Raw genomic sequence first — 19,425 nt, 5'->3', positions numbered from 1 at the left:
CGGATTTCTGCAGCAGCTACCAGCAAGTAGACGCCCTACTTGCTGGTAGAGCCCTCATTTACATATTATAAAAGTTCGTTTTATTAAGAATCGGCCGCATGAAAGTAAGTAAGACTATTATATTCTCCTATATCGCGCTATGAGGAATCTAACTATCCAAAAAAAAAAAAAATATGAGTTTTGCGGGGTGACAGAAACCCTTTAATGTCTGAAGAGAGGAAGTTCAGCAGTGCACCCCTCCTCCTCTGGGCCCCATTGCATGGTCTGCCGCCATTGAAGGAGGGCCACTGCATACCATGGAGTCAGCCACTGCGGCTCAGAGAGTGTGGTTCCTGTCTAGTTTAGCCCCCTTTCCACTTTTATAATGTCAGTGTGAATCCAAAGGCGTCCAGCTTAGGGGTCACACTGCATTTTCTTTAATATGGAGTTGGGAGAGTGAACAAGTTCGTCCATTCTCCAAAATATCAACCTCTGCTGTACCTGCTGAATGCTTTATACTTAGACTTTGCTCAGTGATTTCTTTACTCACTGTGCTATTATTTCTAACGTTTCTGATGTTACTTTTGAGCTTTTACTGGAATATTATGATCACATTTTATCCTCTGTTCTTGCTGGAGATTTTGAGCTTTTTACAGCATAATGTAGCATGGATACATTATTCTATCCAGTGTTAGGAACCTGATGGACCCAGTATAAGACAATGGCATATGAAAAACAGATCACAACAGGTGCACTGGATCCTTCAAATATGGACGGATTGTGAACGAAGCCAAATTTTGAAAGTTCAATAATTTTCTACATATTTTTCAATACTAACAGTAAGAGGTACAAGGCAGGAATGTGGCACAACTGAGGCAGGGGTGCACCATGGGGTCATACCAATGGTGTATTTAGAGGAGTAGATAATTGTTTAGGTGATTAACAAAACAATGGCACCTAACCATTTAAAGTCGATGACTAGCATTGTCATGCAAAGATTATCACTTGCTTAAATCGAGGAGCGTTCACTGTATTTACACAGGAACGATTTACATAAAATACTCCAGTTTTTACATTGTTCATATCATGAAAGATCATACCATGTACCTTTACATTTACACAACTCAACAATGACAAACGATAATTTATTCATTCACATAAATGACTTTACAAATGTTGATTAAGCATTTTCAGTACAATCGTTCAGACGCTACATACATTTACACCACATACTTATCATTCAACATGAACTGTAACATGACAAGTGAAAGTCTAGATATGCTGGGCCAAACCCATTTTAACATACCACCAAAACCCCAACTAATGGCGACACCCTCAGTAGTCTGGTGAAATGGTCACAGTAGCCCTTTATTAAAGGGGTTCTCCAGGAATTGAAAAAATGAAAATACTTACATATTTTATAATAAATATTTCACAAATACTTATCATTAGTTATAATGGCTTGTTTTGTCTGGGGAGCAATCATTAGGAGAAATAAAATTGCCGCTGTCCTATCAGTAAACACAGAACCTGTCCTAATCACACAGGAGGACAAGTTACTTCACAACACTGAGGTAAAGAGCTGACTCATCCTCCTCTCTACTCTGACAGGAATCATGATCCTTCCTGAATACAGGTGAATCTCTGTGGGAATGTGTAACATTAGTTATGTTACTAAACTCTTTTACCCCGCTCAGTGGCGTACCTACCATATAGGCAGACCACGCAGCTGCTATGGGTCCCGTGAGAAAGAGGGGCCCGAAGTGGAGGAGAGGCCCCGCCCCCTAATTGCTCCTGTTTATCTTTCTAAAGCTAAAGGACCTTTGATGATGTCATCAGAGGTCCTGTAAGGGAACTGCACAGTGTAAAGTGTAGTTCCCAGGTTAGAACAGTGCATCTGCCAGGACCTGTGATGACATCATCTTCAACATCACAGGTCCTGCAGAATCTAGCAAAGGAACTGCACCAAAAATGGTGTAGTTCCTAGGTTTCAAAGGTATATCTGCCAGGACCTATGATGACATCATCACAGGTCCTTCAACCCCTAACAGCAAGTATTAGAAGTTCACAAGCAGCTCTGCATTGATCCATACAGACTGGAATGGAGTGGTAAGAGGAGGTCCTCCACTTTTCATCATTTACCCCCCCCCCATGCCCTGTTTTTACTCATTGCTCACTCATGTATAATACTTCAGACAGTTACAGTGACCACTACCTCATGTACCTCACACACAGTGACCATAATGTATAACTGACCACATATTTCTGTAAACACTGCATCTACAGTATTATACCTTCTATGTCTCACATCAATACACTGCTCTGTGTGTATGTGTGTGTATATATATATATATATATATATACACACACACACACACTGCATATATTACACAGTATTATACATGCAATATGTACAGATATATAGTATATACAGCAGTGTACTGATATGTGAGGTACGAGGTATAATAGATGCAGTGTGTACAGATATATAGTATATACAGCGGTGTACTGATATGTGAGGTACGAGGTGTCAATACACTGCTGTATTTACTATATACCTGTACACACTGCATCTATTATACCTCGTACCTCACATATTACACTACTGTATATACTGTATACACTGCATATATTATACACTGTACCTCACATATCAGAACACTAGGGAATATACTATATACCTGTACACAATGCATATATTATACCTCTTTTGTGTGCCAGGGCTGTTTTGTAATCCCAATCTGGCCCTGATGGCATAAATTATAAAACGCAGCAGCAAGAATAGTTCATGGGACAAAAGGAGGGGCTATAACAGGGGAATGGGGGCCCAATTTAGATTCCTGCTATGGGGCCCAGTGATTTTTATGTACGCCTCTGACCCCGCTACAACCTGTTAAAGCAAACCTTTCACCTGGATTTCACTTAATAAACTATTACCAGTACCTTATATATTATCCTCATTCTGTTTGAATGCATTCTTGTGCCGCTTTCCTGGGATGTATATTGATGAAAAAAACGACTTATAAAGTCCTCGTCTCCAGCTCCTGAAGTCACGCTAGAAGTCAAGGGGGTAGCCCTTCCCTCACTCCGGGCTGTAACTCCCCTGCCCTAACCCCTCCTCTAAGCAGTGTAACTGACACCCGGCTCAGTCGCCGGGACCGCGCTTGTACAGGCGGCGCATGCGCCGTCGGCCTCAGTAGCAGCGCGATCCCGTCTATCGCGCGGACTCAAGCGCGATCCTGTAACTGAATCGCGCATGCGCCGTCCGTCCCCGATGCCTGCCTGTCTTCTGTTCCTCAGGCGCAGGCATCGGGGACGGACGGCGCATGCGCGATTCAGTTACAGGATCGCGCTTGAGTCCGCGCAATAGACGGGATCGCACTGCTACTGAGGCCGACGGCTGCTTGCTGTGCCACCCCCGCCCCCCCAATACCCCCAAATACTATCCTGAAGAAACATTACTGCCCCCCATAGTAATAGTGCTCCTCATAGTCCCACCAATAGTAATTCCCTTCTAGAATGCCCTCATTAGTAATACTGCCCCAACCGTGATAATGCTCCTCAACAATGCCCGCATTATTAGAAGAGCCCTCCCATATTAATAATACCCTCACAGAGTCCCCAGTAGAAATAAGGCCCCCTATTGTTCCCCCAGTGGTAATAAAGCTCCCTACAGACCCCTCAGTAGTAATAAGGCCCCCATAGTGCGCTCAGTAGAAAAAAGGCGGATCTATAAGACCCTCCTATAGAGCCCCCAGTAGTAATAAGACCGCTTATAATGTCCCCTGGATCTGCAGTGCCCCCTGCAGTTATAATTCTCCCTCCACCATACAGTCCCATGTAAATAACATCACCTCCTCCCCAGCCGCCTCCAACGCACAATCCCATGTAAACATCACCCCCTAAGGCGACTTTCACACTTGCGTTCGTGCGGATCTGTCCTGTACTTGTACAGGACGGATCCGCACCGATAATACAAACAAATGCATCCGTTCAAGACCGATTCGTTTGTATTAGATTTGAATTTCTAAGTCCCAATACGGATCCGTCCTGACTTAAGTTGAAAGTCAATGGGGGACGGATTAGTTTACAATTGCACCATTTTGTGTCAATGCAAAGGGATCCGTCCCCATTGACTTACATTGTAAGTCAGGACGGATCCGTTTGGCTCCGCAAGGCCATGCGGACAGAAAAACGCTGCTTGCAGCATTTTGGGGTCCGCCTCCAAAACGGAACGGGGGGCCGTAGGGAGCCGAACGAATGCATTCTGAATGGATCCGCATCCATTCAGAATGCATTGGGGTTAAACTGATGCATTTGGGGCTGCTTGTGAGAGCCTTGAAACAGATCTCACAAGCGGATCCCCAAACGCAAGTGTGAACGTAGCCTAAACATTAAGTCCCATGTACATAAACATCATTCCCCCCCACCATCCACTTTGAACATACAGTCCCATGTAAATAAAATCACTCCCTCCCCCAGCCACCTCAAGCACACAGTTCCATGTCAATAACATCCCTCCCTTCAGCCCTAACATACATCCCAGTTAAATAACTACGACTCCCAGCATTGCTCTGCCTCTCCCTTCACTTACCTCTCCTCATGTACAGACATCACCATTAGGCTCCTTCTCCTCTTCACTCCGGTCCAATCCTGCACTGGTCACATGATGGTGACATCATCCAGGTCATCCTATCACAGCCTGTTTTGCTGATCACATGACCTGTGATGTCACCACAAGTCCTTCAGCTCTTCCCAGTGTATTAGATTCAATTGAATTGCCATTCTGTGTACGGCAATACAGTTGTATCTAGCAGGCAGGCAGGACATTCGGGGCATGGGACAAAACATCCGGGGCCCAGGCCCCGAATGTTTTAACCTAGCGATGCCCCTGGCTGAGACAAAAGATCATCATTCCCAGTCTTGAGCCCTTCAGCCTCAGCTGGTGACAAGCAAGCAGCCATCTCCAGAACTCCAGGAAGAAGCATACCCTGTGAGCACAACTGTGAGTAACGTCCAGAGACCAGGAGAAGCCATATTCCTCCTCAGCTAGTCAGTCCCCAACACAGCAGAAGACAGATAGCGCAGAAGATAGATACCTGCCACATTACAGAGCCACAAGGAGACGACTTATCCTGCAAGAGAGCTCCAGGCACATGATAGAAGCAGAAGATAGATTCCTGCCATACATTGCCAATACCTGCTGGGACTTCAGACTATTGCTGTATCTCATATGGATTACTGCTGCATCAAGTAAAGACCAGTTTGAGTTATAGTCCAAGTCTGGATCTCAATTATTGCTACTAAATCCCTCAATTATTCCTACTAGCAATACACTCATTTTATTGCAAGTGAACCAGGATCCAGGAGTCCAGCCGTACCAAGGTAGGAGACACAGTTGACACTATTACTATTACCACACAGAGACATTACACCACTCTGGCATTCCTAACCTGGTACGTGAGTTGCAACACCTTAAAGGGCCCTGAGACTGTACCCTGCGCACGCTGCAATTGGCGTCATGAACAAAAACTATAAACTTCTATACCCATATCCTGACCCACTGCATAATTTGGCGTCTGTGTAACCGTACCACGGTTCTGCTCATTGCAAATGGAGATGATGAGGAGACATGAAAGGAGGGTGAGGTGCTGCTAATGAGCAGCAGCACTTGTTTACAGTCTCCATTACCACAGCAACACATTACCACAGTCTGTCCTGTCCGTCCGCTCTGTACTTCATGTCTCCTCATGAACTAAATACCCCAGAGATTCAGCTAAAGTTCTTATCATCTGTATTCAGGATCATCATCCCTGACAAGTAGAGAGGAGGATGAGGTAGCTCTTTACCTCAGTGTTGTAAAGTAACTTGTCTCCATGTGTGATCAGGACAGGTTTTGTGTGAACTAATGAGACAGCGGCCATTTTGTTTCCCCTGATGATTGCTACCCAGACAAAACAAGCCATTATAAATAATGAAAGGTATTTGAGGAAATATTTATAATAAAGTAATATTTAAGTATTTTCATTTTGTTAATTCCCGGAGAACCCCAGTAACCAATTTGATAAATACCAAATAATAATAATTCACCTGACCCGAGGGCAATGTATTTTGAAGACCTGCATTCCCCATCCTCTGGAATCCTTCTCAACAGAATATGAATCAAACTAGGTAACCACTACTGCGCCAAATTATCCTCAGCAACATTGGTGGAGGTGAACACTCCTTGCCTATATTTGGCCTGTTTTTTATCCAGGTTATCCATTATAGACTGCTGAGACCTATCCTAAAAGAAGACAGGCAGGTGGAAAAATACTCCTTTGCTCTGCCACCGCTTGTATATTCCTTTCCCACTTTTGAACATGCCCCTTTTATACCACCCGTAGCCCCGCCTCAAACCACATGCACTTCAATCCACCCTTAACCCCTTCCTTTTCCTATACTCCTCATCCTCCCCCTGTCATGTGCCCCTTTACATTGCCTTACATTGTAACAATTATCTACTTGTCTAACTCCAGCATTACTGTCAGGGTCTACAACCAGATATAATTTTTTCTTTTTATTTAATTATTCATTTATTAATTGATTTTTTTTTATTTTATATAATCAGATGCTCATTTTCTTAGACTTACATTCTCTTGGACTTTAGGGGTTTGTGAGTCTCCTTTAAAAGACTAGAAAGAAAGGTTTTCTGTTAGTAAGAAATCACTGCTGGGAGACGAGCTTTGGAAGCAAGTGTATTATGGAGGGGTTCTCTATGAGTAGAACAGCTGCAAAAGAGTACATGCCGCGCCATGATACAGAACTGTGGATGCCCCGTGCCACCGTACAGCCCCGTGCCATAAATATGAGGCATCAATGTAAGAATTATAAGGTTGTTTAAAGAAATGAAACATTTCTGTCCAAAATGCATTAACTAAACCAAAGAAGCTGTTAGAATGAAAATAGAATAAGGCTCTGTTCACACAGTGAACAGTGTGTGCATTCAGAGTATGTGCCAATGCGATGTGAACACAGCCTAATATGGCTATTTAATACAGTGTATAGTAACGAATCAGTGCTGGGGCAGGAGTGTCTGACCTTCCTCCAGAACGGCAGCGGGCGGGCAGTGGTTTCTTTTTGGGGTGTTCCGCTCTGTGGTTGTTGAGGGTCAAAGTCTAAAGGTTTTGCATCTGGGGTGAGAACTTGTTCTGGGAGCGACTTCTCTGAGTTTACAGATACATACACAACAGGCTGCTCTACGACAACCTACAACAGAGATTAGTGATTAGATTACATTTCAGAGAATTGACAGGACGGAATGAGACCTAAAGACCCCCATCCACATAAGGCTATTGTCCGCAGAACCTGCCTTTGGGGCTGCCTTCCCTCTTTGATGACAGTGGCTTTCTTTTCTTTCCCATTGAAAACACATGCACCCATGGCTGAACCAACTGTGTATCATGTGTGTATGAGGAAGTCGGGAGAGATAGCCTTTGGCTGAACAAGCATCAAGGAGATACGTGTCAATTCTTGATACAGTATCTGTAGAGGGTAGGCTGTATACAGATTAGCCCCATTAAATATGGCTATTCCACCTCAGTTGTAGGTGCAAATTCGCTGCAGAAAACCTTGTATGTCTTCCACAGATTCTACGTCAAACACACATCGGATGTTGCTGATGTGTATGTGCACGTGTCCTTATTTTATATATCTCCTGAATGTATGGTGAGCCACAAGGTAAGAGCAATACCGCACTGAATATCCGCAGCAATGTACAATACATGTTGATGTAGCGGAAAAAAACTAAGCATAGTGTGGATTTTCTAAACCACAGCATGTTACTTCTGTTGCGGATTTGCACCAAAGACCATATCAATGTAAAACATGTGGGCTTTAACGCATTGGCTTTAAAATACTGTCTAGAAATTACTGTGAACTTTCCCCATTGTACTAACTTACATTCTCAGGGACTTTTTGTGGCGGTGGATCTGCTTTAAAAGACTGAGGAAGAAAAATAATTTTCAGTTAAATATTAGTTGTCCCCACGGTTTAACATGAATACCAGCCTTAGCCACATAATTATGAAGCACATTGCCTCCATTAGTACCAATATTCCTTAATAATTATCAGCCACAATACCCCAGCAGTACAGTTATCCTCTCTCTACGAGTACTAACCACAATGCCCACAATTGAAAGCCATGCCACAGTTAACCTGGCTGCTCCAAGCTCCCACATATTCAGGGTACATTTTCTTTATAATTGGCTATAGTGCTGTGTGAGCAATACAGATGATCAAGTTGGGGGTCATTATGAAGCGTCTCCCTAGGCATCTGCCTCTCCAGCCTATCCTTGCCCTGAATACAGCGGCTCTGGAGGGGACAGACAGTCATAGACACAATAGACTTATTGGATTTTCCCAACCTTCCTCCAGAATGGCACCGGGCGAGCAGCAGCTTCTTTTTGAGGTTTTTCACTCTCTGGTTCGGGTGTGTCTAAAGGTTTAGTGTCTGGTGTGAGAACCTGTTCTGGGGGTGACTTCTCCGAATTTACAGATACAGACACAACAGGCTGCTCTACCACAACCTACAACAGAGATTAGTCATTAGATGAGGAGAAAGGTATATTCCTACTCTATATACAGTAGATATAAAAAGTCTACACACCCCTGTTAAAATGTCAGGTTTCTGTGATGTAAAAAAATTAGACAAAGATGAATCATTTCAGAACTTTTTCCACCTTCAATGTGACCTTATAAACTGTACCACTCAATTGAAAAACAAACTGAAATCTTTTAGGTGGAGGGAAGAAAACAAAAAAAACTAAAATAATGTGGTTGCATAAGTGTGCACACCTTCTTATAACTGGGGATGTAGCTGTGTTCAGAATTAAGCAATCACATTCAAAATCATGTTAAATAGGAGTCAGCATACATCTGCCATCATTTAAAGTGCCTCTGATTAACCCCAAATAAAGTTCAGCTGCTCTAGTTGGTCTTTACTGAAATTTTCTTATCACATCCCACAGCAAAAGCCATGGTCCACAGAGAGCTTCCAAAACATCAGAGGGATCTCATTGTTAAAAGGTATCAGTCCGGAGAAGGGTACAAAAGAATTTCCAAGGCATTAGATATACCATGGAGCACAGTCATCATCAAGTGGAGAACATATGGCACAACAGTGACATTACCAAGAACTGGACGTCCCTCCAAAATTGATGAAAAGAGGAGAGGAAAACTGGTCTGGGAGGCTACCAAGAGGCCTACAGCAAAATTAAAGGAGCTGCAGGAATATCTGGCAAGTACTGGCTGTGTGGTACATGTGACAACAATCTCCCGTATTCTTCATATGTCTGGGCTATGGGGTAGAGGGGCAAGATAATAGCCTTTTCTTACGAAGAAAAACATCCAAGCCAGGCTACATTTTGCAAAAACACATCTGAAGTCTCCCAAACGCATGCGGGAAAAGGTGTTATGGCCTGATGAAACCAAGGTTGAACTTTTTGGCCATAATTCCAAAAGATATGTTTGGCGCAAAAACAACACTGCACATCACCAAAAGAACACCATACCCACAGTGAAGCATGGTGGTGGCAGCATCATGCTTTGGGGCTGTTTTTCTTCAGCTGGAACTGGGGCCTTAGTTAATCTAGAGGGAATTATAAACAGTTCCAAATACCAGTCAATATTGGCACAAAACCTTCAGGCTTCTGCTAGAAAGCTGAACATGAAGAGGAACTTCATCTTTCAGCATGACAACGACCCAAAGCATACATCCAAATCAACAAAGGAATGGCATCACCAGAAGAAGATTAAAGTTTTGGAATGGCCCAGCTAGAGCCCAGACCTGAATCCGATTGAAAATCTGTGGGGTGATCTGAAGAGGGTTGTGCACAGGAGATGCCCTCGCAATCTAACAGATTTGGAGTGTTTTTGCAAAGAAGAGTGGGCAAATCTTGCCAAGTCAAAATGTGCCAAAAAGACTGCGTGCTGTAATAAAATCAAAAGGTGCTTCAACAAAGTATTAGTTTAAGGGTGTGCACACTTATGCGACCATATTATTTTATTTTTATATTTTTTCTTCCCTCTACCTAAAAGATTTCAGTTTGTTTTTCAATTGCGTGGTACAGTTTATAGGTCACATTAAAGGTGGAAAAAGTTCTGAAATGATTTATCTTTGTCTCTTTTTTTTACATCACAGAAACCTGACATTTTAACAGGGGTGTGTAGACTTTTTATATCCACTGTAGTACAACAAATAGTTAAACACATAATTAGTGTTTATGATTGGCGCAAAAAATGATGTACATGACATGCAAAAGCTAACTGGCTGTACAATCAGTATATACAGGAATAGTACTAGAGCAAATACACCAGTAATAATAGAATTAATTAGTTTTAGGTATTCAGTCTGTATGAATCCAAAGTCCTCCACATCTGTGCAGATCAGGACTCTATGTAAATGTGGTGGTTATGGACACATCATGTGACCACTACTTCATGCCGGCACCGGCACAGAGCTTCAACCAGATTTTGGCTTTGGAGATACAGGTAATACAGAAAATAGTACTTTCATAATGACAATACAGATAGTATCCATGCTGCATAAAATCAGTTGCCTTTGTGCTGTTTATTTCCTTAATGAAGGAATGGTGTACCTTATCATTGTCTTGATTTATACGAGGCTGGGGATCTCCTTTAAAAGACTAGAAACAAGTATTAATACATTAATAAAAGAGTTAAAATGTTAGTATACACGTGACAGATATAAGGCTGAGTCCACATCTGCGTCAGAGGCTTTGTTCGGGGCCTCCTTCACAGATTATGTCAAAACCAGTGGGAAAAAAGTTCTGCATGCAGGACTTTTTTCCTACAAAAAAAACGGAAACTGAACAGATACCACTGTATTTAATGGCGTCGGTTCGGCTTTGTTCGGTTAAGTTATGTGCCATTTTTGTTCTGCTCCTCTAACGTAGCAGAATGGAAATAGATAGCACAAGTGTAAAAGAATCTGTAGACAACTTGAAGTGTTATATTCTTGCTAGAATATTCCATCAATGTCAGATAGGTGCAGGTCCAAGCTATTATCTGAAGTTCCATAGAGGTGAATGGAGAGCACACCATGCAAGCACGGCCACCTCTATTCACTGGTATAGGGCTGCTGGAAGTAGTCGAGCCAGCACTTGCCTATTTTTGGAATTCTCGTAATGGGAAATGGAGGGTGGTTGCGCTTATGTGGTGCGATGTCCTTCACTGTGGGAGGCCTGCTTTGGAGACAGGAGTGCGTCAAAGAGGTGGGACTAGCACCTATCTGACATTGGTGGCATATCCTGATACACTGTAATGTTACATCCAGGGGAGTAGCTATAGGGGGTGCAGAGGTAGCAGTCGCCCCCGGGCCCAGGAGCCTGAGGGGGCCCAAAGACCCTTGTGCCACATAAGAAGACACTGGTATTATAGAAAGTGCATGCGGGTCAAGTTACACCTCTGGCTGGAGGGAAGGGGTTAGGTCAAGAATTTGGAATGGGAGGGGGGGGTTCAATTTTTGCCTCAGGCTGCACGAAGGCAATGTGCCATGCATCTAGACCCCTGATAAAGGAGTTGGCAAGCTTATCTTATTTTTCCAGAAGTGCTGCAAGTAGCACTATAAGTGACTTATAATATTATGAGGGAATCTGCCCTGATATCCACATATGTGAAGTCCCACCGCCTTGTTCAGTATAGTCTCTTCACTGACTGTACATCGCTCCCATCCAGAACATGGTCACTGATGGAGGGCCATGTGACCAGAGCTGTGCACTGCTGGCGGCCTGAATAACACTGCACACAGCATTATAAACTGGTGCATGTGCAGTGTTTTCCAACGGAAACCACTGATAAATGGGTCTGGTCACATGCCCTTCCATCAACGGCAATGTTCCGCATGGGAGTGGTGTCCACTCAGTGAAGAGACTGTACATAAACAAGGGGCCAGATATGGGGGAAGATTTTATTATAATGTTATGTGAGTAGGTCACTTCAGAAAAAATTTGATAAGGTGGCCAACCGATTTAAATTCTTTGAACAAATGAATCACCACAACAGCTGAGTTCCCTAATGTGACTGCTCTTACAGGAAAGAATCACCATCTATGCAGGTAGTGAAGCCTTCCTGTGGTGGATGTTACTTTGATATGTTTTCAAGCTCTCAAGCATGGTTTTAACAGATATGCTTGTGTAGTCACTTAGCATCTTCTCCATTCTTCCTTTCATTTTGGTTTCTCCTTTTCACCATGTAAACAATTCACTCTGGTTTGTTCACATCCTGTACATAGCTGCCAACTGCCCTGAATTTGCAGGGACCGTCCCTGATTTTCATAGACAATCACAGCAAATTTGCGCTGTGCTGGGCTGAAAAACGGACGGGGCTAACACAAACCCTGCACACAAGTGGGTGTTTCTGGTCTGGTCTGGGGCGTGGGGCTTATATGCTCCGATTTTACCAACTCAAATGTTGTTAAGTATGCATGTATGTAGCACTTCCTGTTGTTGTATCCAACCAAACCCATGATGTACTTCTCCTTTCTCTACGACAGCTTCAGCATCGCCCCTAACAACACCCGGTTAGTTTATAGCCCCTCCCACTCAGCTAGTTACATAGACACTCCCCTATCCCTGGACACACCCATGGACATAACATCACAGAAAAAATTAAAGAGCAGCATGGACATGGTCATGTGACTGCAGCCAAGAATGGAAGATCAAAAAAGATAAAAGAAATACATTACAAAATTACAGCTACTTTTATAAATGATTATTTTAAAGCATATGGATGCAAACTGGAAACAACAACCTTTTAAAGTGAATTCTCCACCTTTTATAATCATGTCTTTACTTACTGTATTGATTCATTTCCTAACATATATTTACAGTATATATTCCTAAACTCTCTCTAGTGACGGCTGCAGGCATACAGAATAGTATATGTCCTTCTATATCACTGCAGGGAATTTGGAGCTCTGAACCAGAAAAACTGATCTCAGACTGCTATAAAGATATGATATTAATCATATTTTAATGATATTAATCAACACAGACCTTTAGAACCAGTAAATAAGATAAAATGGTGTGAACATGAAATAAAAGAAATAGAAGAACGGTGCAGTCTATCAGCAGTGTACCACAGATAGGTCTGGCCTATTGCAGAGAGGTTGGAAAAACAGTAAAGATTGCAGAGTACGTAAGCCAAAGTTTTGTATGGAAGATAAACCAGCAGACAACCCATGTACAAAACACTAGATATTTCCAACCTTCCTCCAGAAAGGAACAGAGCGAGAAGATGGCTCCACCATGGGTTTCTCGTTCTCAGTGGGTTGGACATTTGAGTCTGGAGATTTAGTGTCCTGGACTGAAATCTGCTCTGGGGTTGAGGCTACAGACACAGATTGCTCCTCCACACCCTACAACATGGACGAATGATCAGTTATGGTTGATTAATGATTAATTATTAATAGTTGCCATTGAGGGGTTTGGATATTCTACTGCATGCCTGTAAGATGGAAACACTACATTGCATGTCTCAGATGATCTGAAACATATAACCAACCTGGCTGTTTGGTGGTTACTTTAATTAGCATATGAAAAAATGACTATAACATGTATTGTATATGTAATGTATAGCTTATCACACATCTTAATATGCATTGAAACACCATAAATACATTAGTGATCATGTTTTATGTGGTCCATGGTGATGGCACAAATCATTGATGTAACTAGAACTGACTGGGCCCCACAGCAAGTTTTTGAAGGCCCCCCCTCCCCCCAGGTATCCCTCCCGTGCAACCTTCACCTCTGCGGCTAGTCTAGAAGATCACTCTCTCAGACCAGGCCAGGCAGCCGCTTCATCCATTTCCTACACATATATATTGGATATACTGTCACTATGTATAATACGGTCGAGGGGGGACCTGACAATAAAATCCTTCAGTCCTCCTCCATAAATCACCCTCTGTAATACAATGAACTTACATTCTGCTGGGGTTTATTTGGTTGTGGTTCTCCCTTAAAAGACTGAAGAAAAGTTAAATGTTAGAAATTTTTGTTAATAAATGCTTAAAACGTAGTAAATAGAAGTATGACAAAACAATCAAGCTTCAGGTTTGGTAACAGTTGTAAGGCATTTAGTCATAAAGCAAATAAAAAGAATAATGATTTGTCCAACAAGAAAATGAAATCAATCTTAGGATATGTTCACAGTTGTTTCTGTACTGAAAAAAAAAAATTTAAATCGTTTTTGGGCGTGCACTTGGTACGGAATCTGCACCAGGAATGAACATGTCACTTCTTTGTCACATCGGACGTGTTCCGAAACCGGAAGTGGCTTGTCCGGCGTCTCAATGAGCGCCAATTTGATACAGCTGAGGATGGGGTACTTAGGAAGGTTAGTAACTGAGTATGTGAGCATCTGGAGGTACAGGATGACACCAGGACGCAAGTAATGTGAGTAAGGACCCTTGAATTCAATCCAAGCAATGATTTTGATATGCAATGGAGCGTTTATACTATATATTTTTACAGCGTGTGGATGCTATGTTGGCCCTCATCTCAATGGGTTCCAGGCTTATCTAACCGTCTAGGATACTAAGTAGGATATATCAAATGATCCCCTTGGTCCTACACACATATTACTATCAGCGTCTCTAGTCCTGCGTCCTCCATCTGTATCTTGAGTATATCAACTATTATTACCATCTTGATGACGGTTTACCCATGTCTGTTTGTTGACCCCATGATGAACCTAGAAATAGGGGAAACGCGTCGGGGTTTTGTGCGAACTAGCCCGGGAGCGTATTTATAATACGACGCTCCTTTGGGCCTATTCGCGTGGTGCTAAAGGGGATACCCACCCCTTCAAACCACTTGTTTTTTTTATTTAGCATCTACATGGGCTGTTGTCTATACAGGTATATTATCCACCTGTGACACAGAAAATACTCGTCGTTTTCACGGGGTACCGTGTTACTGTTCACTGAGAGCAGGGTGTACGTAGGGCAGTCAGTCCAGGTACGAGGACAGGGAGTCTCCACCCTCAGGGGACGTCCCTGGGCTAAGGATTTATTTAGGGTGAGTGTAGGGATAATATTTGCACCACAATCTGCAACTTTTCCCTGCTCATGTCAGGTCTAAAAATGGGACGTGGCGTGGGCAGGCTGCCAGGCCCATCTCATTTATCATTTTCTACGCCTGTTTTAGGTGTAGAAAATGTTCTAAATCTGTCAGCAAGGAAGCTGCCATAAATTTAGACCAGTGGGGGTGCGCCGAAATTATGTAAAGGCCGGCGCCTCTACATAACTTCAGCGGACCCACCCCCAGCACAGAGGTTATTAAGACTGGCGTCTTGATAAATGACCCCCGTTGTATATACTGCACAGCATATCTGTCTCAAATTTAACATTGTATCATGTATCTATGATCCTGCTAAAAAATAAGCCCCAATAATTGAGAATATGAAACTTGTTGGTTTCCGTCTTCAAAACTTACACAAGCTCTACTAAAACTGTTTACACTATAAGGGCTCATGCTCACAGCCGTATTTGGGATCAGCATCCCATCCACATTTTTTTGCAGTTCGGATGCCTTTCCCACTCATCTCTATGCAGTCCACATAAAAAATGGACAGCACATGTATGGTCCACATCCATGTCCTATTCTTGGGCAAACTGTGGCCTGTGGACCTATTCAAGTCAATAGTCCGCAAAAAACCTATGACACATGGAAACAACACGGATGCAGTATCACAGAAGCACAAAAATGCGGAGGAACAGATCCATGGTTTGAGGACCTTCTATGGCAACGGTCGTGTATATCAGGCCTACATGGGGAATATGATCAACTTATCCTGTAAATTCAAAGATGAATATTTAGGTGTCCTCAAAGCATGGAAAGTGATAGGAACATTGTACTAAGCATGTTTTGGTGCTAACAAAGCAAAACTTTCTAGTTTTAGGTGTATTGCTAGGATATTCCAAACATTATTAAGCTTTAGAAATCTTAAAACGATGGGACAGATGTGCCCTGGGACTGCACAGCCACACTCCCAGCTACAACACCGCTCTACTCAAGAGAACAAGAGCATTTCTGTGCCTGGAAAATCGATGAATATTGTACCTCTGCAGCTCCTTCATTCTCATAATCGGTGGGAATTCAAGCAGTTGGCCCCCCATTGATGAGGAAGTGATGGCATGTCCTAGTCATACAGCATCATTTCCTGTAATTTATCATCATTATCCCACCATAGATTTTTAGTTTAAAAAAAAAGTGTTGACACATCTTTCAAATTTTTGGGTAGCTTGAAAACAAATGTCACGTGAACAGGCCAAGGAGCAGCACACAGAAATCTCATAGCAAATACAATACAATGATTGTTCTGACCTATAATCCAGTCTTCTCTTGTCTACATGGGTGATTATTATGTCAGTGCTACTCAGAAAGCACAAAAGAATTTCACATACTGGAAGTTGGAATAAAATCTTCTCTTCGCCACTTACCGTGCATATGCAGTAAATGACATTTGTACATGTACAGTTGAAGTCATACGTTTACATACACCTCAGTTGTATTCACTAAAACTCAGTTTTTCACAATTTTTGACATTTAATCCTAGTACACATTCCCTTCTCACTTAGGATCACTACTACATACAGTAGGGCTGGGCGATTTTGCCCAAAAAATTAAATCTTGACTTTTTTTCTGCCCTATGGACAACTTTCGATTTGAATCTCGATTATTTTTGTTAATTAAACTGAAAAAAAAAAAAAGAATACCAAGACACAATTCAATAAATAATCTTCTTTATAGAAATGACTTTTCAACATATACTAAAATTCTTTGTGGGGTTAAATGGAAAAGAAAAACAATCGTGTCAAGTTTTGGGGGGGATTTGACATGATGTCCTTATACTGCGGCTCAATACGAATACAGCAATACCAAACTTGTATAGTTTTTTTTTTTGCTTTACTTAAAAAAAAAAATGAAAACCTTTGCATTGCCATTTTCTGACAGCCATAACCTTTGTATATTTCCATCTACAGAGCTGTATGAGGGCTTGTTTTTTGTAGGACGAACTGTAGTTTTTATTGGTACAATTTTTGATCACTGTTGTTCGATTTCTTTTTTTTTTTTTGGGGGGGGGGGCTTGACAAAAAAAAATGGTAAAAACATTTTAATATTTCAGACATTTTTGCACGCAACAATACCTGATACGTTTACTTTTTTTATTGTTTATATATTTGATCCCATTCATCCTAATAGAGATTCTATTAGGGTGAATGCAATTGTGACGTGCTTCCTACTGAGTTGTGCCTCATGCACAGCTTAGCAGGGAGCTTACCATCCAAGCTGCCCCGGTAACCGATCAGAGCACCGCAATTTCACTGCTGTATTATTTCACTGCTGTATTATACAGCTGGCACCCGCCGTGTATGGCGCATGCTCACTGCAGTAGCCCACTCCATACATTCAACACTGTCCCACAGTAGCCCCTTCCCCTGCAGAGGCAGAATGGATGTGAGCAGCAGCACAGCCAAAATGCTTTCCTCCTGTAAACGAAGAGGTCGGGGAGGAGGCTCCTCCCCCCTTCCTCCCCTCCTTCTTCATGCCAAAGGTTAATTCCTCCCAAAAACTCCCCGGCAGCGCCAAACAAAACCGGGGGATAGGGAAAAAAAAACAATCAGCAAATGCGCAAGCGCCATTTTGGAAAAAATCATTATGGTGTTTCAGCAAAAAACTGACATCGCCAGAATCAAAACAGGCATATTAATTGCATTAATTTGATTAATCTCCCAGCCTTAATATATAGTATACAATATACCAGATCACCAATATATAGTATACAATATACCAGATCACCACCATATATAATACTAGAGAAAATGTTTTATTTCGGCTCTTATTTCTTTTATCACATTCCCAGTGGTTCAGAAGTATAACCAAGTTGACTGTGTCTTTAACCCTTTCCCGACTGCAATCTGTATATATACGTGATAGCTGCACATGCCCCGTGCAGCTATCACGTCTATAAACGTCAAGACAGTTCTTTAATCCAAGCGCTGCAAAGCGCTTGGATTAAAGCTTCTGCCCCCGCACTGCTGCTGTCACGGACAGCATACAGTTCAGTAATGCCGGCAAGGGACCAATCAGAGTGGCCCCTTGCAGACAATCGATCCGATTGGTTAGTCTGTGCAGACTAACCAATCGGATCGCGGCAGTGGAAAAAATGCCGGTTTCAGGCTCTGATCTGCGCTCTGCAGATCACAGCCTGAAATCAGGTAGTGTCTCTGTGGCCCCCAATCTGTGCCCCCTTCCTGTGCCCCCGATCTGTGCTCCTCCAACACCCCCCTGTGCGCGCCTGCCCCTGATGAAGTAGTTCCCCCGCCCGATCCATATTCATGTAGTCCCTCCCTGATGCGGTCCGCCCCATGCTGTCTCCCTGCCCCTCCTGCCCCAGCCTCCCTCACCCTCAAGGTTAGCCGCCGTACCCCAATACCCCCCCCCCATTCCAGCGCTGCCCCCGATCCTGTGCCCCCGCTGTGTGTGATGGCGGCGGCTCCATTCCTGAGCCGCCGCCATCAGCAGCGAGTGTCAGCTCTATGCTGACACTCTGCTGTAACCCCATAGATGCCGCGGTTGCAGCATCCATGGGGTTAATAGAGGGAGGGAGCTCCCTCTCTGAACCATCGGTGCTGCAGCGCTGATAGCAGCGCCCGATGGTTGCCATGGCAACTGGACGCTTTGCAAAGGCGTCCGGTTGCCATGGCAAAGGCATCCGGTGCTGCCACCTACAGGGCATCTAATAGTATTATACTTTGCAATGCAAGAGCATTGCAAAGTATAGTACAGCCATCAGCCCCATTGGATCTTCATGATCCAAGAGGGACTTATTAAAAAAGGAAAGTGAAAATAATAAAAATGAAAAATAAATAAATAAATAAAAATGTAAATTAAAAAAAGAAATTGCCTTTTCCTATAAAAAAATAAAATACACATATTAGGTGTCACCGCGTCTGTAATGACCGTCTCTATAAATATATCACATGATAGACCCAGTCCGATAAACACTATTAAAAAAAAAAAAAAAAACTGTGCCAAAAAAAGCTATTTTTGTCACCTTACATCACAAATAGTGCAACAGCAAGCGATAAAAAAGGCTTATGACCCCCAAAATAGTACCAATTAAACCGTCACCTCATCCCGCAAAACATGATACCCTGTTTAAGACAATCGCCCAAAAAATATAAAAGCTATGGCTCTCAGACTATGGAGACACTAAAACATAATTTTTTTGGTTTCAGAAATGCTATTATTGTGTAAAACTTAAATAAATAATAAAAAGTATACATATTAGGTATTGCCACGTCCGTAACGATCTTCTCTATAAAACTATCACATGACCTAACTCCTCAGATGAACGCTGTAAAAATAAATAAAT

The 19,425-nt window shown here is 42.6% G+C and overlaps 1 protein-coding gene across 4 annotated transcripts in view; it reads right to left on the bottom strand.

Annotated features, from left to right (window-relative positions):
* Positions 1-19,425, bottom strand: part of BCAS1 (brain enriched myelin associated protein 1) — a 179,587-nt gene that overhangs the window by 20,717 nt on the left and 139,445 nt on the right. Inside the window, exons 10-16 of one of the 4 annotated variants that reach the window (XM_040437019.1) lie at positions 13,968-14,009; positions 13,247-13,396; positions 10,617-10,664; positions 8,385-8,546; positions 7,921-7,962; positions 7,060-7,227; positions 6,612-6,653 (exon numbers count right to left, since the gene is read on the bottom strand). In XM_040437019.1, coding sequence (XP_040292953.1) covers positions 6,612-6,653; positions 7,060-7,227; positions 7,921-7,962; positions 8,385-8,546; positions 10,617-10,664; positions 13,247-13,396; positions 13,968-14,009 — 654 coding nt within the window. The remainder of the gene's footprint in view (positions 1-6,611; positions 6,654-7,059; positions 7,228-7,920; positions 7,963-8,384; positions 8,547-10,616; positions 10,665-13,246; positions 13,397-13,967; positions 14,010-19,425) is intronic. The other 3 variants (XM_040437020.1, XM_040437022.1, XM_040437023.1) reach the window with 3 other exon arrangements.

This window comes from Bufo bufo, chromosome 6 (genome assembly GCF_905171765.1).
Source record: "Bufo bufo chromosome 6, aBufBuf1.1, whole genome shotgun sequence".
Lineage (NCBI taxonomy): Eukaryota > Metazoa > Chordata > Amphibia > Anura > Bufonidae > Bufo > Bufo bufo.
Note: the sequence above shows the minus strand (reverse complement) of the source record. Positions and strands in the feature narration are given on the sequence as shown.